The 16,930-nt window shown below is 62.6% G+C and overlaps 3 protein-coding genes across 3 annotated transcripts; 2 read left to right on the forward strand and 1 right to left on the reverse strand.

The window, feature by feature from the left end:
• Window positions 1-107: 107 nt before the first annotated feature.
• On the forward strand, window positions 108-3,953 carry LZTS2 (leucine zipper tumor suppressor 2). Its single transcript, XM_042813012.1, has 4 exons — window positions 108-899; window positions 1,289-1,858; window positions 2,056-2,325; window positions 2,416-3,953. Exons 1-4 carry the CDS (start codon window positions 468-470, stop codon window positions 3,073-3,075), a joined length of 1,932 nt encoding a protein of 643 aa, XP_042668946.1. The 5' UTR covers window positions 108-467; the 3' UTR covers window positions 3,076-3,953.
• PDZD7 (PDZ domain containing 7) lies at window positions 3,849-9,331 on the reverse strand. Its single transcript, XM_042813013.1, has 16 exons — window positions 9,145-9,331; window positions 8,912-9,052; window positions 8,465-8,639; window positions 8,120-8,296; window positions 7,663-7,810; window positions 7,402-7,462; window positions 6,543-6,968; window positions 6,253-6,453; window positions 6,082-6,123; window positions 5,729-5,889; window positions 5,562-5,653; window positions 5,388-5,479; window positions 5,244-5,315; window positions 4,710-5,120; window positions 4,398-4,498; window positions 3,849-4,307 (listed from the first exon to the last, which is right to left on the reverse strand). The coding sequence occupies exons 1-16, from the start codon at window positions 9,329-9,331 to the stop codon at window positions 4,158-4,160; spliced, it is 2,637 nt and encodes an 878-aa protein (XP_042668947.1). The 3' UTR covers window positions 3,849-4,157.
• Window positions 9,332-10,779: 1,448 nt separating this feature from the next.
• On the forward strand, window positions 10,780-13,938 carry SFXN3 (sideroflexin 3). The gene is made up of 11 exons (XM_042813014.1): window positions 10,780-10,836; window positions 11,026-11,192; window positions 11,269-11,439; window positions 11,528-11,626; window positions 11,701-11,776; window positions 11,858-11,943; window positions 12,220-12,347; window positions 12,421-12,470; window positions 12,579-12,628; window positions 12,814-12,861; window positions 12,961-13,938. Exons 2-11 carry the CDS (start codon window positions 11,029-11,031, stop codon window positions 13,055-13,057), a joined length of 969 nt encoding a protein of 322 aa, XP_042668948.1. The 5' UTR covers window positions 10,780-10,836; window positions 11,026-11,028; the 3' UTR covers window positions 13,058-13,938.
• The last annotated feature ends 2,992 nt before the right edge of the window (window positions 13,939-16,930 follow it).

Raw genomic sequence — 16,930 nt, forward strand, 5'->3', positions numbered from 1 at the left:
GAGGTGTTTGGGACTTCCTGAGGGCTCTGGAGCCGGGAGCTGGGGTAGGCAGTGCGGGCAGCGCTGTGGGGCAGGGCAGGGGTGCAGGTCTGGGAGCAGTGGGGCAGAGAAGGCACGGGTGACGGCCATGCAGTGGGACCCTGCTTAGTGCGTGGGGCTGCCCTGCTCTCCGTGGAGCTCTTCCTTTGGGCCTTGCAGGGGAGCATTGGTGCTGCGTGAGTCCCCAGCGTGTTCCATGCCTCCCCCCCTTCTTCGGCTAATCCCAGCTTTATGCTGCTCTGCTCGACGCCTCCTCCTGCCCAGCATATCTCTTGCAGCCATCCCACATCCGCCTGCCCCATTATGGGGGGTCTTGTACTCATTGGCATCCTATGGGACGAATGAGTGAGTTTGCTGCTTGATGACCCCACGTTGCCTTTCTTTTACAGGCTGCCCTTGCCCCCCTGCCCTCTGGGGGCCCCCCTGCCATGGCCATTGTGCAGACGCTGCCTGTTTCCATCGAGGCCACCCCTGAGGCGGCTGCCCAGCTGCACACTGCTGCCCGCTCGCCGCTGCCCACCCACAGCACCATGGGCAGTGTGGGCAGCCTGATAGCCAGCCGACCCTGCCACGATCGCTCCTGCCAGCCTGCTGGTGCTGGGGGTCCCTTCCGTGTGCAGGATATGCTGCTGCGAGCTAGCCCCCCGGATCCCCTGCTCCACACTTTGCCCCCTAAGAAGCCGTGCTCAGCCACTGCCCATGCTTACACCAACGAAGTTTTCCATGGGGAGTGGCTGGAGGCTGCCTCTCCCGTCAGCCCCTGCAGTGATTCAGATGAGGCGCGAGATGAACAGGCCCCAAGTGATGGCATCCGGGGGCCACCCCCCAAGCTTGTCCCTGTCTCTGGCAAGCTAGAGGAGGTAAGATGGGAGCGGTGCTGGGGGATCTGCTCAGCGCCCTGTGCCACACTGGGGCTGCTGGGCTTGGGGAGAGGTGCTGGTGCATGCAAGGAGAGAACACATGGTCCGTGTCCCTTTGGGTGGTGGTCATCTCTGTGCTCCTGTTGCTCTCTTCCTTGAGTCAGCAGTGGCCATTTGTGTGTGGGAGTCTCTCTGAAACTGCTGCATGAAGCAGAGGGCATCTAGTGGTCATCTTCAGAGCTGGAACACCTTGAGGTGTTGGGTGGGAGCAGAATTGGTGGGGTTACTGAGTTCTTCCTGGTGCTCTGGCAGCATCCCTAGCCTCTGCCAGGCCACCTCTGGAGAGTGCCTGTTTCCCAGACCCCACTCTCTCCTCTTTCCCCTTTCAGAATGTGGAGAAGACCCTGATTCGCCCCATGGCATTCAAGCCGGTGGTACCCAAAATCAGGACTGCTCCAGGGCCAGCCAACCAGGGGGTACGTCCAGGGGCTGCAGTGCTGTCAGAGAGCCAGGTGAGCCTCACTCACCTTCTGGGGACCACCGGGGCCGAGAAGCCTGGCTCACTGAGCTGCCGTGCCAGCAGCCACTCAGGCACGCTCTCAGACTCGGGACGCAACTCTCTGTCCAGCCTGCCCACCTACAGCACAGGCTGCAGCCAGCATACTGAGCCTGGCAACCTCCCAGCCACCCCTCACGGTCACCCTGAGCCCTCAGGTGGCTACCGCCCACCAGCCGGCCCTTCCAACTCAGACAGTGGGCGCTCATCCTCCAGCAAAAGCACGGGCTCGCTGAGTGGCCGGGGCCGGCCCTCGTCTGAGAGTGGCTCCTGCGAGCGTTCGCCGCTGCCAGGTGAGGACGTCCTGCTGGTGCGTGAGCTGGAGGACAAGCTGCGGGAGAGGGAGGCCGAGCTGCAGCAGCTGCGGGACAGCCTGGATGAGAATGAGGTGGCCATCTGCCAGGTAAGAAGCCTTCAAGGGTGTGGAGAACCAGGGGAGCTCTCAGGGCTGGGGGTGCCCATATGGCCCCATCGTGTGGGTTTTGGGTTGTGCATGCAGTGGTGTGTCTGGGAAACCCCGTGGAGGCTCTAGATGCCGACTTGGGGAGACATGGAGGTGGTGGTGTGGGATGTCCTATCTCAACATGCACCTGTGCCCAGGTGTACGAAGAGAAGCAGCGTCGATGTGAGCAAGAGCTGGAAGGCTTGCGGCAGCGCTGTACGGCCCAGGTGCGACAGGCGGCCCAGCAGGCGCAGCGTGGGCAGCAGGTCCTGCAGCTCCAGGTGCTGCAGCTGCAGCAGGAGAAGAAGCAGCTGCAGGAGGACTTTGCTCAGCTGCTGCAGGAGCGGGAGCTTCTGGAGCGCCGCTGTGCATCCTTCCAGCGGGAGCACACCGAGCTGGGGCCACGGCTGGAGGAGACCAAGTGGGAGGTGAGCCATACTGGGGACAACCATGGTGTCCCTGTTTCTTGGGGGGCAGGATGGGGCCATGGCCAGTGCCTGAGCATCCACTGTCCATAGGTGTGCCAGAAGTCAGGCGAGATCTCACTGCTGAAGCAGCAGCTGAAGGAGTCGCAGGCAGAACTGGCACAGCGCGGTACAGAACTGCTGGTGCTGCGAGCGCAGCTGCGCGAGGCGCGGGCCGAGCTGCAGGCAGGTGAGCAGCAGGCGCGGGGGCTGCAGGAGGCCGCCCGGCTGAAGGCGCTGGAGCTCGAGGTGTGCGCCAATGAACTGCAGCGACGCAAGAGCGAGGCTGACCTGTTCCGTGCCAAAGCGGGCCGTCTGGAGCAGGAGGTGGCCGGGCTGCGGGACGCCGCTTGGGGACGCTGCCCTCAGCCCAGCGAGGGCTGCCCCGAGCCCGGCGAGGAGCCGCGGGGCATGGCGGGGCTGCAGCGGCAGCTGGAGCGGCTGCGGGCAGAGGTGGCCCTGGAGCGGCGGCGCGGGCAGGAGCAGCGGGACGCCTTCGAGCAGGAGCGCAGCACATGGCAGGGAGAGAAGGAGAGGGTGATCCGCTACCAGAAGCAGCTGCAGTACAACTACATCCAGATGTACCGCCGCAACCGGCGCCTGGAGCAGCGGCTGCAACACCTCCGGCTGCAGGGAGAGGAGCCCCCGATGGAGCCCTGCGAGACCCCCGGCCCCGATCTGCCCTTCGAGGAGATCACGGCCACCGAGATCTGAGACACTGCCTGCCCTAGCCCCTGGGATTTTGGGAGCTGTGGGGCTGAGAGCGGGAGTTCCCGTTCGCCACTGCTATGCACTGGGAGGGCGCACCAGGGACCTCAGGTGCTGCCCCCTCCCCAGCATCGCAGTGTAGATTGAGGTCGTGGCGGCTGCACCGTGGCAGGGGGTGCCTGTGAGCTGTGGGGCCGAAGGGGTGCCATGTCCCAGAGCTGGTTCCTGCTGATCCTCTTAGCAGCCAGGGATTAGTGTGCTGACTTCAGCCAGGGTCACCTTGGGGAGGGTGCGTTGTCACCTCCCTCACATCCCTCCCAGCACTGTCACACAGCCACTTCCCATAGGGACAGTGTGCCATGTCCTTGCTCATGCCAGCCTTCCCCCCACCTTCCCAAGTGTGTTTGTCAGGGGATTCATTTCTGTGCCATTTTAAATAACTCTATTTTTATAGGACCTGCCAAAAAACACCTCCTCCCCCCTTACTCACACTCTGCCAGGCCATGGTCTCCTCACCCCTACCATGGGGCACATTGCCCTTAGTGCCTTCCCCGTGCCCTTGTTCCTGTGTCCCCCCTCCCCAGAAAGCCCAGCCATGCCCCCGTGATTCCCAGCCTGCTCGGTGTGGGGAGAGGGGCTTGGTGCCAGGAGCCAGCACTGCACACCAGCATGGGGACACCAGGGATGGGGACAGGCTGTGTGCCCGCGGGTCAAACCAAAGGAATAGTCTGGCTGTGCCCAGCTCTGGCTTGCTCGCCCCTGGCTGCCAGGGGGCGTTATATTTTTGTACTTTTATTTCTGTTGTGTCCCACTTCCAGAGCCTGGCTTGCCCTCTTACCACACGGATACACTGATTAAAGACAAGCCCCTGGCTGTGTTTTTCAGGGCAGTGTCCATGTATCTGTAGCAGGATCGGGACTGGCTGCCTTTCTCCCTTATCCCAAACACGCCTCCATCTCAGTCCCATATTGGGCTGCCCCTCTGTGCACATGGGTCCCTTTGTCCCTGCTGGCTGAGACCGGCTGCAGCTCGATGCAGAGCGAGCCAGCTCCATGGGGGTGTGGGATGGCTTCTGGGGAGGTGCGGTGTCACTCCGGGGGGGCAGCAGGTACCCGCACCACCAGCTCCATGGGCTCCTTGGCTTTGTTGCGGTAGGCCTGGCGGATGATGTCCACAGCACGCTGGTGCGTGACGTTCTGCAGGCTCTCCCCGTCTACCGACACCAGTTCATGCCCTGCCTGGTACCGGGAGGAAAGGTATGAGATGCACTGCAGCAGGGCTCAGTGATGAAGAGATGAGGGGCTGGGTCCCCCAGAGCTGCCCCCTACCTTGAGGACTCCGCTGAGGAAAGCGGCCCCCCCAGGGAAGATCTTCTCAATCTTCACCATCGGTTGTGCCCGTGACTCAATACCACCAGAGATGCTGATCCCTGCAATGGAACCACGGTGCCTTCAGACCTGACATGGGGACCCCCATGGCACCCCCATCCATGGGCTGCACGGCCTCTCTCTACCCTGTCGCTAGGTCCTAAGCAACTGCAACTGGCAGAGCTCAATGTTTTGTCCAGGTGCTTAACCGTCCCTTGTTAAGGGAGTCCCAACCATCCCAAAGGTGCTGGTGCCCGTAAGGCCCTCACTCACCCAGCGAATGCTTCAGCTTGGACAAGGTGACGGTCAGCAGCCGCTCTTCTTCCTCCTCTTCCTCCCTGGGGCCATTGGCGAGTGGCACAGCACCCCTCTCCCCTCCCAGTGTGAGGGGAGCCCGTCCTCTCCGGGGCTTCACCGACACCGAGCAGCGCCCATCCTGGGGCTGGGGGCTGTGTGGGGGCTCAGCCAGCAGCCAGTTGGGGGGCCTGGGGCTAAGGGTGGGCGGGGGACCACTGGTGTAGGTGTAGGCGTCCACTGGCACGTCAGGGAGTGGGGTGTAGGTGCGGGGGTGCAGCCGGCGAGGACTTGGGGAGGCCCGTGGTCGGGCTGGGCTCTGCAGCAGCCCCTCGACTTCCTCTGGTTCGGGGGCCCCCGCTGGCTTCAGCAGGAAACCTCCGCGGTAATCTGCAGTGAGAGGGGCTCAGAAGAGGGGCCCACCCCATCGGACCCCAGAACCCCTCTTTCTGGAGTAAACCCTCCTTCCTTTGGAGCCTCTCACCCCAAATTGCCCAGTCCCAGGGCACATACCAGGCACAGGCGTGATGAGGTGTCGCTTGGGGGGGACATCATGGTGGGCTGGGCGCAGGGCAGGCGAGCGCACTGCAGGAGAGGAACAGTGGGGTCAGCGTGGTGACCTCCCACTCTGCCCCCCAGCTCCATGCTGGGCTCTACCTGAGCGGCTCTTGAGGGCATCAAAAGCCTCCAGCTCCAGCGGCATCACCATGCTGTCGAAACGTCCCAGGTCTGTGGGGGCCACCACACTCCTGTAAGGACAAACGGTGCTCAAACTGTGGTATGAGCAGAGCGCAGGGCTCCAATCCATCCCAGTGGCACCCATGTGCCCACCTGACATCCCGCAGCAGCAGCACCTTCTCGGGCCTGTCCAGGATAGCGAGCAACGGCCGCACCAGGTCCTCCACACCGCCCTCATGCAGGTACTGCAGGCATGGAGTGGGTGTCAGCCCCAAGCCCATACTCCAGTTTACCTCCCAGTGATGCACGTGGTGCCGTACCCGAGTGCAGTGGCGGAGCACGGCCGTCACCTCATCGGGGCTGAGCAGCCGTGCTGCTGTGTCCTGGATAAGTGTAAGCCGTGCCTCGGGATCACCACCGTCAGGCTGTGGGGTGCCTGGGCTGCAGAACGGGGCTGGGATGGGGCCACGGCGGCTTTTCTCTGGGGGACAGAGCAGAGGGTGGCCAGTGAGGCAGGGATACCTTGTGCCCATTGCCCTATACCAGCCCCAAACCCATATGCAGGCTTGATCCATGCCAAAGTCACACACAAAGCACTGGAAATGGGGACCGCCGGTGCCCACCCCTTACTTGGCCACACCATGCAAGACCCCCCCACAACCACCCCCATTACCCCGCTTGAGGCTCCGGATGACAAACTTCTGCACAGCACCTACTGCAAGGGAGATGGAGATGGGTGAGCAACTGGGGCAGCGGTGAAATTGCATACACAGGGACCCCCACCCCAAAGCCCCGTCTCCCATCAGTGGAGCTCTGTGCCTGGCCCCTAGCCCCACCCCAGTACCTCTGTCCCCATCAGGACGCCCTGGGGACTTGGTGCGTGCCCAGCGCTCAGTGCTGGGGGGCTCAGGGCTGGGGGGTGCCCAGATCTGGCTGCTGGTGCGGCCACCCTTGAAGAAAAGGTTGACGAGGGTCTTGGAACGGTGCAGCCCGGGAGGAGCCCCCCGTGACCCCTGTCCCTCCGGCTTCTTCTTCCGCTTCTCCTCTGGGAACAGAGCGGGAGGTTGGGATGCACCAGGGCGGACATCCCAAATAGGGTTTGGGGCTAGGGGGCTATCGGTGCTGAATTCATACCAGCCACAGTGAGGTCACTCTGGGAACGTGTGATGGGCTGCCGGGGCCGGCTCAGTGCCAACAGCAGCGCCGTTTTGGGGGAGTGGGAGAAGGTGCGGCGTGGGTGGGTGCCGGGGGGCTCGCGGGCGCCCTGGCCTCGGATGGCCGTGTCCCGCAGCAGCTCTGGGGGCCGCACTGTACGCCGCGTTTCCTGCAGCCCCTCGGTGGCTGGTTCAGTCTGCATGGCCCGTTCAGCACGATCCCGTGCCCAGCCCCGCCGCGGCCCGTCCTCTGTGGAGATGGCCACGTCCACTGTGCGGGTGGGTGGCCCAGGGGTCACTGTCCCCAGCCCGTTCACTGTCCCTGGTGGTGGTCCCGAGGAGTAGGAGGAGATGGAGGAGCTGGTCTCCGAGGTCTGAGATAGCTGCTGCAGCTGCCCGTTGGTCACTGCAAGGCATGGCAGGGACAGGCAGTGACACACCAGGGGACGCACGGTGGCACACCAGGGGGACATGGGGTGGCTCAGCAGGGAACACAGGAGTTTCACATTCCTCAAGGACAGGGACATGGGGACCATAGGGCCACAGGACGGCAGGCTACTAGTATTGCAAAGGCAGGGGGGAATATGGGAACACAGGGCTGCGGGACATGGCACAGAGATCTTTATGTCCCTCAGGATTTCATGTCCCCTGCAGGGATGGGGATGACTGGGACAGCAGAAATGCTGGCCGTGGCACATGTTCCCTTCCAGGACAGAGGACACATGACCCCATGGCATACAGACCTTATCCCTCCCCACTAGGACCCTCTGGACATCTTGGCAATGAGCATCCCAGTCCCACCATCTGTCCCCCCAGTACCCAAGTGACACAGTCCTTACAGCGGCTGAGCCAGCAGTACTCGGCCACCAGCTCCTTGTAGGCAGGGAAGCGGCCGGTCTCCTACACACAAGGAAAAGATGAGGGGTCAGCGCGTGCCGGCCGAACCCGATCCGGGTGCCAGCCATGAATAATGCATCCCCCTCCCACCAGCCATGAAACCCAAGCGGCCCACGGCCGTGCTAACCCCCCCGGGAACTGGGATGTGCTGGGACAGTGCCAACATGGGGGCTCGCTGACCCCACAGGGCTGGACACGGGTACCTTGATGGTAAGCATGATGTGGGTCTGCCCCTTGAGCACCTCCACTGCCTTGCTATGGCTTATGTCTTCGAACTTGACTCCGTTGGCTGCAAGGACTTGGTCGCCCACCCGAATGCCATTCTGCTCCGCCAGCCCCCCGGGGTCTACCCTAGGTGACAGAGGGACAGGTTGGGGACAGAGCCCCTAACATTCTCTCCAGACAGCCCTGTGTTCCATCATCAAAAGTCTTGGTGCCCCAGCATCCAATGTGTCGATGCCCCAACACCCAGCATAGTGGAATCCCGACACCCAACATGGTGATACCCCAGCACCCAATGTGGTGATGCCCCAACACCCAACATGGTGATGTCCCAGCATCAGTCAGGGAGGTAAGCTCAGCCCCAGAATGGTCACAGTAGAAACTGAGTGCTGCGTCCCCTTGATGCCCCCCAAAATGAGGACACACGAGCAGCCATACTTGGAGACATAGATGCCAAGGCCGAACTCCCGACCTCCGCGGATATTGAAGCCCAGGCAGTAATCGTCAGAGGTGGTGTAGAGGTGGACGATGCGCCGCAGACCATCCTCAGAGCCACTTTCTGATGGTGTTGAGCCACTCTTCTCCACCACCAGGCGCCTGTTCACCACATCCACCCTGGGGCATGGACACAGCATTGGGGGGAGGCATTTCTTGTCACCCAGTGGGACACTGATATCACTCAGTAGAGTGAGAGTCTCCCACCTCTGGGCCCCTACTTGCCATCCAGCATCCCCCACTGAGCCTCCCCATTCCATGGGATTCGGTTTGGGGTGTCCTGCTCACCAGGCTGTCTTCTCCTTGGAGAACTTGATGCCCGGCACACGGCCCATCCGCCGGACCACCATGCGGAGGCGATTGTTGCCAGTGAGGACCTTGACGGCACTGCTCATGGTGATGTTCTCTAGGCTCACACTGTTCACCTCCGTGATCTTGTCCCCCACGCACAGCCCAGCCTGCTCTGCAAGGGGTGAGCAGCTCAGTTGGGCACCTGACCTAAAGCCACTGACCTTGCTGGGTGCCCTGTCCCCAAGCAGGTTGATCTGTTCCCAAGAAGGTTGATCTGCTCCCTCCCCTATATCCCCAGTCTCATCCCAACCTGGTGGGAATAAGCAGCACAAGGTGGGTGCAGGTGATGACATGAAGGTCAGTGTCACCACCATGGCACCATGTCCCTGACAGCTCCCCAGTGTCCTGGTGGCATGTATCTGTCCCTTGCTCGGTGCCACCTACCAGCAGCGCTGCCCTCTTCTACTTTGCTCACGAAGATGCCCAGCCCGTGCTCGGAGCCACCACGGACACTAAAGCCCAGCTTGCCATCCGTGCTCTTCTCCACCGTGATGGCATTGATGACATCGCTCTCATTGCTGCTGGCTGCAGGGACAGACGTGTCACCGCTCAGACTCTTGCTGGGGGATACAGCGATCCCCAGGCAGGGACAGCTGTCCGGTTGGGTGCCCACATACCTTCGATAGGGGAGTTGATGAGGATGACGCGCCCCATGGGGGACGTGGCGCGGGCGCTGCGGGTGACCCCGTTGAGCAGGCGGCTCTGCTTGCTGAGCAGGCAGCGAGGCGCCAGGCTGACCTCGCTGCTGGAGCTCCGCGACCGCCCGGCCGCCGTCATCTCTGTGTCCTCCCAGCCTTGGGCCATGGCGGCGGCCGAGCGGTATGACCGCGGCTCGCCAGGTGCTCACGGGGCTGGGGCTGCCCGCCAGCCGGGGGAAACCGTGGCACCGTCCCGCAGCACATGCCCAGGTTGGGGCGCGATCCTCAGCAGCGCAGCGCTGGGGCCGGCTGGGGGGCAGCAGGAAGGGTCCCGGAGGCACAGCCTGTGGGGGGGACAGCGAGCGGCACGGTGTGACCTCCCCTGCTGCCCAGATGCCGCGACTTGCCGCATCCCAGCGGGATCGCCGGTGGCAATGCGGGGACCTCAGCCTCAGGAAGATGCGGATTTGCACGGAGCCCCCCCGCACCCACAATCCCACGAATATCCCCGTTCTCGGGGGAAGGGCGCGGGGGGGGATTTTCCCGGCGCCCCCCGCTCGCCCCGGCCTGACCTCCATAAATAAGTGATGTCTCCTTTGCGTGCGTCCCCTCCGCGGTGTCCCCGCCGCCCGGCAGCCCCCCCTCCCGAGGGCCACCCCTCCGCGCTCCAGCGGCGCTCCCCCCCGACGGGGCGCTCGGCGCTGGGGTCCCCATGCCACCCCCGTCCCCCCTCCCCCTGCCCTCCTCACCTGTCCCCATGGTGCCACCTGCGAAAGAGACACCGCTCGGCGCGGGGGGGATGGAGAGGACGCGGGGGGAGAGGGGGGACAGCAGCACCGCCTCCCGCCCGTCGGTGCCAGCGGAGATTGGCTGTCCCGGCGGTGTGCCGGCCGTGGGAGCCGTCACTCAGGTGGCCAGGGCTGGCGCTGGGCGCGGGGGGAGCTCCGTGTCACACCCTCCCCCTCCTGTGGGATGAGCCCCCCCGCGGGGCCGCGCGCGGACCCAAACGCCGAGCACGGGAGGACTGAGGCACGAGATGGGGCGTGGGGCTGCCCCTCTCCCGGCCCGAACGGTGCCAGCCGGTGTCGCCCCATCCCCCCGCCCCGGGGCCGGCCGTGACCAACGGCAGGGCTGGCGCCTGCCGCGCGAACCCGACACCGTGCCGGTTTCAGGTGATGCGCGGCAACGGGGGGAGAAGGAGGCGCCGGGCAGCCGGGCGGGCCGGAGTCCCGACGGCGCTCCTGATTGGACGCCCGCAGCCCACGCGCGCGCGAAGGGATAAGGCCGTGTGCACGAGGCGGCTCGACCCCGGCTGCCGCGCACACGGGCGCTGTGCCACGCGTGGGCGCGCGGAAGCACGCCCAAATGCGCATATACACACGCACACACACGCGTGACCGCGCCCGCCCACGTGACCGCGCCCACGTGACCGCGCCGCCTGAGCTCTCCCACGCAGGACCGGCCCGCGTTCATCCCCACGCGCGCCCCCCGCCCCGTGGCCGTGCCGCTCCGCACGTAGCTCCGCATGGCGCAGATGGCCCCGCTCAGCCTCAGCCGCCACTGCCGCGGCCTCCGCCACCCCCCCCACCCCCGGCGTGAGGCGGCCCCGTGACGGGCGCGGACGTCATCGGGGCGGAGCGGTGCGGAGCCGAGCGGGCGCTGTCCGGAGCCGTGAGTGCCGGCCGGGAGCGGGGATCGGGGGGGTCACCCGGGGGGGGTGGCGGGGATAGAGGTCCGAGCTGCCGATCCCCCGAAGCGGCTGCGCGACGGGTGGGAGCGGGGCCGGCGCGGGGCTTTTCCGGGGGGCGGCTCCGGGGCTTCGTGTCACCGCATCCTCCCGTGCCCCCCCCCCCTTCGCAGAGGATGCCCCCCACGCTGCCCAGCACCATCGACATCCGCGAGCCCCGCTGGGACCAGAGCACGTTCCAGGGCCGAGCCAAGCACTTCTTCACCGTCACCGACCCCCGCAACCTGCTGCTGTCGGGGGCAGCCCTGGATGAGGCGCGTCGCCTGGTGCTGGCCTACAGGTACGGGACACGGGGGGGTTCCACCCGCGCGCGGGACAGTGGTGGGATCTGTGCCGCAGCTGTGCACATCCCACAGGGCGGGCACGGTGCCCCCGGGGCTGACCGAGGATGAGCTATGGCGTGCCAAGTACATCTATGATTCCGCCTTCCACCCCGACACGGGCGAGAAGATGCTGCTCATCGGTCGCATGTCGGCCCAGGTGCCCATGAACATGACCATCACCGGCTGCATGCTGACATTCTATAGGTACTGACCCCCTCCCCATCCCCAGCACCCCCGGGTGCCTGTGTCCCCCCCTGCCATGGACGCCCTCCAACGATGCCGGTGCCTGTAGGACCACGCCGGCTGTGGTGTTTTGGCAGTGGGTCAATCAGTCCTTCAACGCCATTGTTAACTACACCAACCGCAGCGGGGATGCCCCCATCACCCCCAGGTGAGTTTTCCCGGCATGGTGGGACATTTGTCTGTGGGGTGGTGGGACGTGGGTGTCAGCTCCTGCCTTTGCAGCCAGCTGGGGACGGCCTACGTGAGCGCGACCGGCGGTGCGGTTGTTACGGCACTGGGGCTCAAGTCCCTCACCAAGGTAAGGGTGTTCCAGGTGTTTGGGGACAGCCAGCTGTGTCCCCAGAGCCTCTCAGTGACCTGCTCCCTGCTCCCCTCCCAGCACCTGCCGGCCATCATCGGGCGCTACGTGCCTTTTGCGGCTGTGGCTGCTGCCAACTGCATCAACATCCCACTGATGAGACAGAGGTGGGTGCCCAGCTGCAGGGGGAGACATGGGGACATTGCGGGGAGCAGTGCCTGTGCTCTGCAGAAGCTTTTTGGGGCCCCAAACACCAAAAGGCTGGTTTGGGGGTACCAGCTCCTGATTTTGTCCCAAGAGCTGTGAGTTAATCCCTGGGTGCACACGTGGAGTCCAGCCAAGAGCCCCAGCGTATCACATAGTGCATGGGTGGGGGACCTGGAGGGACACCGACCTCCCTGCTTGCTGTGCCTCTGCCCCCTTCATCCCTGCTGTCCTTACAGGGAGCTCAAAGTGGGAATCCCCATCACAGATGAGAACGGGAACCGCCTGGGTGAGTCCACGGCAGCTGCTCAGAAGGCCATCTTCCAGGTGGTGGTGTCCCGCATCGGGATGGCAGCCCCGGCCATGGGTAAGTGCGCAGCCCCAGCCCTGGCCATGTGAGTCAGGTTCCATGGAGCTCATTTCCTTTTCTTTTGCCCCAGCCATCCCCCCGGTGATCATGAATGTGCTGGAGAAAAGAGCCTTCCTGAAGGTACAGGGGCAGGAGAGTGGGCGTAGGGATAGCCCACTAGCACTGTGCTGGAACCCTGCATGGGAACAGCACCTGCCTATCCCACTGACAACAAACTGTCCCCTACAGCGGTACCCGTACCTGAACGCTCCCCTGCAGGTTGGCCTGGTTGGACTCTGGTAAGTGACCCCAGGGAGGTGGGATGAGGGTGATGCCCTGTGCCAGGAACAGGTTTGCACTTGGTAGGACAGATGATGCCTCAGCATCCTTGTTGGCCCCACACTGGGGACTGAGGTCTGGGGCTGGGAGGGCCCCTCCTCATCTCCTGGCTGCCCCCACTGCTCTCCTTGTCTTCTCCATGCAGCTTGGTGTTTGCAACCCCGCTGTGCTGCGCACTCTTCCCACAGAAGAGGTAAGGATGGGCATTTTGCGCAGCTCTCTGGAGATGCTTTTGCTCCTTTCAAGCCAAAAGCTTGCAAATGCCCCCCCAACGCTCCATGTCTCTTGGCAGCTCGATGCAGGTGAGCCGCCTGGAGCCCAGCGTCCAAGCTCAGATCCGGGAGGTGGACCCACAGCTGCACACTGTCTACTTCAACAAGGGGCTGTGAGCACAGGGCCGCTGCGTCGCTGAGCTCAGAGCGTCCCAAGGATGCAGCTGCTGCCCTGTGGCCGCCTCTGTCCCCGGGTGCTCGGGTATAGCTGAGCCCCCAAACCCAGCGGGCTCCCATCCTAGCACCTCCCCTGAGCTGTGCTTTGCTGCTCTCCCGTCCCTTCATGGGGCTGTCCTGAGGGCCATCAGCCCGGTGCCAGGAGGAGGGGATATTTCCCTGGTGGCACAAGGCTACTGGCAGCAGGGCTGGGCACTGGGCATGCGGTGCTTCATGAGGGTAGGAACAAAGGGGCCTCATGTGCTGCTGCCATCCTCCTGCGGTGCTGCACATTGCAGGGACCTTGGGCAATATCATGGGGTGGCTGTGCTGCTGGTGTCCCTGCAAGCTCTGACCCATGTCCTACCAGGCGTCTCCATCCTGCGTGTTTCCCATACCCAGTATGTATGTGGCTGTGTTCAGGCTGTGTCCCATGGCATCCCCCAGGCTAGAGCCTCAGATGGATGCTCCCACCCTTGGGCATGGCATCCAGAGAACACAACCCCCCAGAAGCCAGGGCTGAGCACTATGAGATATACAGTGCAGTGGAGGAGGCCGCTCCAGCCTGGGTGTGCGTGCGCAGCTCCCCGTGCGCTCTGCTATGTGCTGATCCAGGGCTGTAATCTGGCTTTCCCCGGAGCAAATGGCACATTTTAATCTCAGCAGTCCCCATTTTATTCCCTTTAATGCAGCCTTTGCTCAAGGCTCGGCTCCTGCGTGGCTTCCTCCATGGACCTTCTCATATGGCTTTAAGCACATCGTTGTTTCCTCTGGTTATTTTTGTAATACATACTCCATACCTGTATCTACCAAATAATAAAGGCAGGTTTGTTTATACAAAAGCAGAGAGAAGTCCCTTGCTTACCGCTGCCCATGCCATGGAAAGGGGCTGGGGGCTGCCATGGGGACACTATGGGATGGATGCTCAGCACAGAGCACGCAGCACCCATTAGGGATGCAGGAGCAGCCCCCACTCTCCCCAGCCCCGGCATATTGCACATATCTCCCCCGAGCCAGCCATCGGCGGCTTATAAATAATGCAGCCCCTCGCCGTGCAATAAGGGCTTGTCAATTGCTGTTCTGCTCTCATAAATTAAAGATGAAAAGGTACAAGGCTCTTGCCAGAAAAATGAAGACAAATTTTTAATAGCTTGCCAAGACGCGGGGAGAGAGAGAGCGCTCAGGAAAAATGAATTATGTTTTTATTATGTGTTTTATTGTGGTGTAATTGAACGGGATTAGCTGAGAATACAATATATTTCCAGGGCAGAGCAAAGAAAACAAAAATAATGATGACACTTCTCCCCGCCCCCTCCCTCCCCCCCCCAACCTGTGCAGGGACAGCTCGTGCTGCTCTGGGAGCAGCAGATGTGGAGCTCTGGATGGTGACACGCTGCAGGTGGCACCGCTGCCACCCTAGTGACACGGTCCTATCCCACAGGTCGCAGTGCTGGGGCTGTCAGGGTCGGCGGGGAGGGGGGGCATCGATTGCTCCCTGGCATTGTTAATGAGCCGCCCAACCACAGGCTTTAACCTTGCCCATAATGAGGGCGAGCGGCAGCAATCCCTCCCGCTCCCCCAGCCTTAATGAGCTAATCAATACTTGTTCTCAGCTTAATTTCCAGCTAATTGCTCTTTAATGACGCCTGGAAATGGGCTGCCCGCTGGCAGGCTCCCCCCTCCCCACAGTGTCCCTGGGGTAAGGGGTGCCGGGTGGGGGTCACCTTCCCCGGCTGCGTCCCCAAATCCCTATTACAGGGGGCACGACGTTGTACCCTTGGAGGGGTGTCCCCAGGGTGATCGCATGATGGGGGTGCTTTGAGGTGAAGATAGGTGTGGGGGGGCCGTGTACCTTGCAGGGACAGGGTCAGGCTGTGATGGCAAGGGGACGCAGACGAGGCCAGCAGCGCCCTGGAGGTGGCAGCAGAGACCCCATAGCCTGTCCCCACAGCTTCAAGAGCAGCGTCAGCCTCCAGGGCCCTGGAAGTGTTTAGGCCAGCAAATGCAAAGGACCCCCCAAACACTCTGACTGCAGCTCGTATGGGATGGGGCACCCTGTAGCAAAATGGGGACAGAGTTCCCAGTCCAGGTCCCCAGATCCCAGCCAGAAATGGCCCTCAGTGGAAGTGCTGGAGATGACCTCGTGGGTGGCGGACACACTGGTGGCAAGGAGAGCACCAGCACTAGGCTGGGAAAAGCAACAGCAACGGGCAATGCTATTTTCATGGGAGTGGGATTGCAGAGCACGGCCCCCTCGCCCCAACTTCATAGGGCTGCATCCCATTGTAGAACCTGGCTGAGCTCCTACTTGCTCTGTGCCTGGGGTCAGGGGGGAGCCTGGTATGTGGCAGGGGGATGGGAACCGTGCTCCTGACCCCAAGGTGTCAAAGCTGGCAGGAGGATGCTGAGCAGAATGCTTGGGGAGAGGGCAGTCCCTACAGCCCCCAGGAACTGGATGACCCACAGAGGTGATGGACTGCAGAGTGCCCAGTGACAGTGTCCCTCACCACCCAGACAGTGCTGCTGGGGGCCCCCTGGGAAACCTGCATCCCTCCTGCACACAGCTGCAGCCGCTTCCCCAAGAATTTGCTGACGGGTTTGTTCTGGGCAGGAATTTGCTGTGGGGAAACCTGAGCCTGGTGGTGTGGGCCCTGCTTGGCACATGGGGTGGGGCCTCGTCCCCAACAGGGTCCAGTGGGATGCAGCCAGGACTCCATTGAGACACATGTGCAGCCAGGGTCAGAGTGGCAGGAAGCAGAGATGGGTATTGAGCTGAATCACAGGAGATTCAAGTTAGGATTAGAATCAGCCTCTGTGCTCTGAGAGCCATCCGGCGGGCCAGCAGCCCTGCTGACACGTGCTTTGCCCCAGGCCGTCATGCAGCCTTCCGCCCTGCCAGAACTGACACAGTGTTGAGTCATCTGGCCCACAGCCTCTTTTCCAGGGTGGGATTTTGCTTGTCAGCCTCAGCCCGTTGGGATCAGCCAGGACATCAGCCCAGGGCATGGCCGGGGCAACCTGGGATGGGCATGGAAGTAGTGATGGGTGAACATGTTAGAACCCAGGAGGGATGCCACAGCTGAGGAGCATCGCAGGGGACCATCGCTGCAGGTAATAGTGATGAGAGCAGGTGGAGCCTTCCCACAGCCCTGAGATGCACTATGCAATGAGGTACACTGACTGAACCAGAGCACAGCTTCTCATTAAGCACAGGTTAGATCTCCCACCCCCCTAATTCAGAGCTGCTGATATTTATTAGCACATTCAACAGTCTCATTAAGCGGGATGTTTAATTACCTGCCAGGCTGGGGCTCCATCTTTTTCCCAGAGGTGAGCTGAGCTGTTTCCAGGTGCTGGTTTGGGCAAAGGCAGCACTGGACATAGGGATGTCCCAACTAAGTGGCACAGTTCCTCCCAGCTCCCCCTCTCCAAAATACTCCTGGAGGTGCACAAAGTGGTACCTCAGCCCCCTCAGCTCCCAAAGCAGCCTCAGCAGTGCTCCTCCAGCCTCAGCTGCCCCAATCCCACAGCTCCCAGCCCAGCCATGGGGCTGGGGGCCACCAAAGGGGAAGCAGAACCGGCAGGAAGCCCCTCGGCAGCACAAAGCCTTGTGCATTTTCCATCCTTAGCCTCGGCCAGATTTGTAGCATGCCTGAACGAAAGCTCCGGAGCCCAGAGTGGATTTGCAGCAGAGTTTTGGAAAGCAAAAGCAGATTTTTGCGGTGCAGAGAAAGAAACCAGATCCATCGAGGGGTCCCAGGATGATTTTGGCTTTGCAGATTTGCCACAGAAGCAAATCTCACAAATTCTTTGCAGGGAGTTGAGAGGAGGGGG

Source organism: Centrocercus urophasianus, unplaced genomic scaffold (assembly GCF_019232065.1).
Source record: "Centrocercus urophasianus isolate 14NV4802_14NV808 unplaced genomic scaffold, USGS_Curo_1.0 seq_1338, whole genome shotgun sequence".
Lineage (NCBI taxonomy): Eukaryota > Metazoa > Chordata > Aves > Galliformes > Phasianidae > Centrocercus > Centrocercus urophasianus.

Bases quoted from the DNA above. Each gene is read 5' to 3' on its own strand.
- SFXN3 (XM_042813014.1), top strand. From the start codon at position 11,029: ATGCCCCCCACGCTGCCCAGCACCATCGACATCCGCGAGCCCCGCTGG. The intron at 12,348-12,420 runs GTAAGTGCGCAG...CTTTTGCCCCAG, and splicing joins GATGGCAGCCCCGGCCATGG to CCATCCCCCCGGTGATCATG. The intron at 12,471-12,578 runs GTACAGGGGCAG...TGTCCCCTACAG, and splicing joins AGAAAAGAGCCTTCCTGAAG to CGGTACCCGTACCTGAACGC.
- PDZD7 (XM_042813013.1), bottom strand. From the start codon at position 9,331: ATGGCCCAAGGCTGGGAGGACACAGAGATGACGGCGGCCGGGCGGTCG. The intron at 7,463-7,662 runs GTACCCGTGTCC...CCTTGTGTGTAG, and splicing joins ACATCATGCTTACCATCAAG to GAGACCGGCCGCTTCCCTGC. The intron at 6,969-7,401 runs GTAAGGACTGTG...CATGCCTTGCAG, and splicing joins GTACTGCTGGCTCAGCCGCT to TGACCAACGGGCAGCTGCAG.
- LZTS2 (XM_042813012.1), top strand. From the start codon at position 468: ATGGCCATTGTGCAGACGCTGCCTGTTTCCATCGAGGCCACCCCTGAG. The intron at 1,859-2,055 runs GTAAGAAGCCTT...ACCTGTGCCCAG, and splicing joins ATGAGGTGGCCATCTGCCAG to GTGTACGAAGAGAAGCAGCG. The intron at 2,326-2,415 runs GTGAGCCATACT...CACTGTCCATAG, and splicing joins TGGAGGAGACCAAGTGGGAG to GTGTGCCAGAAGTCAGGCGA.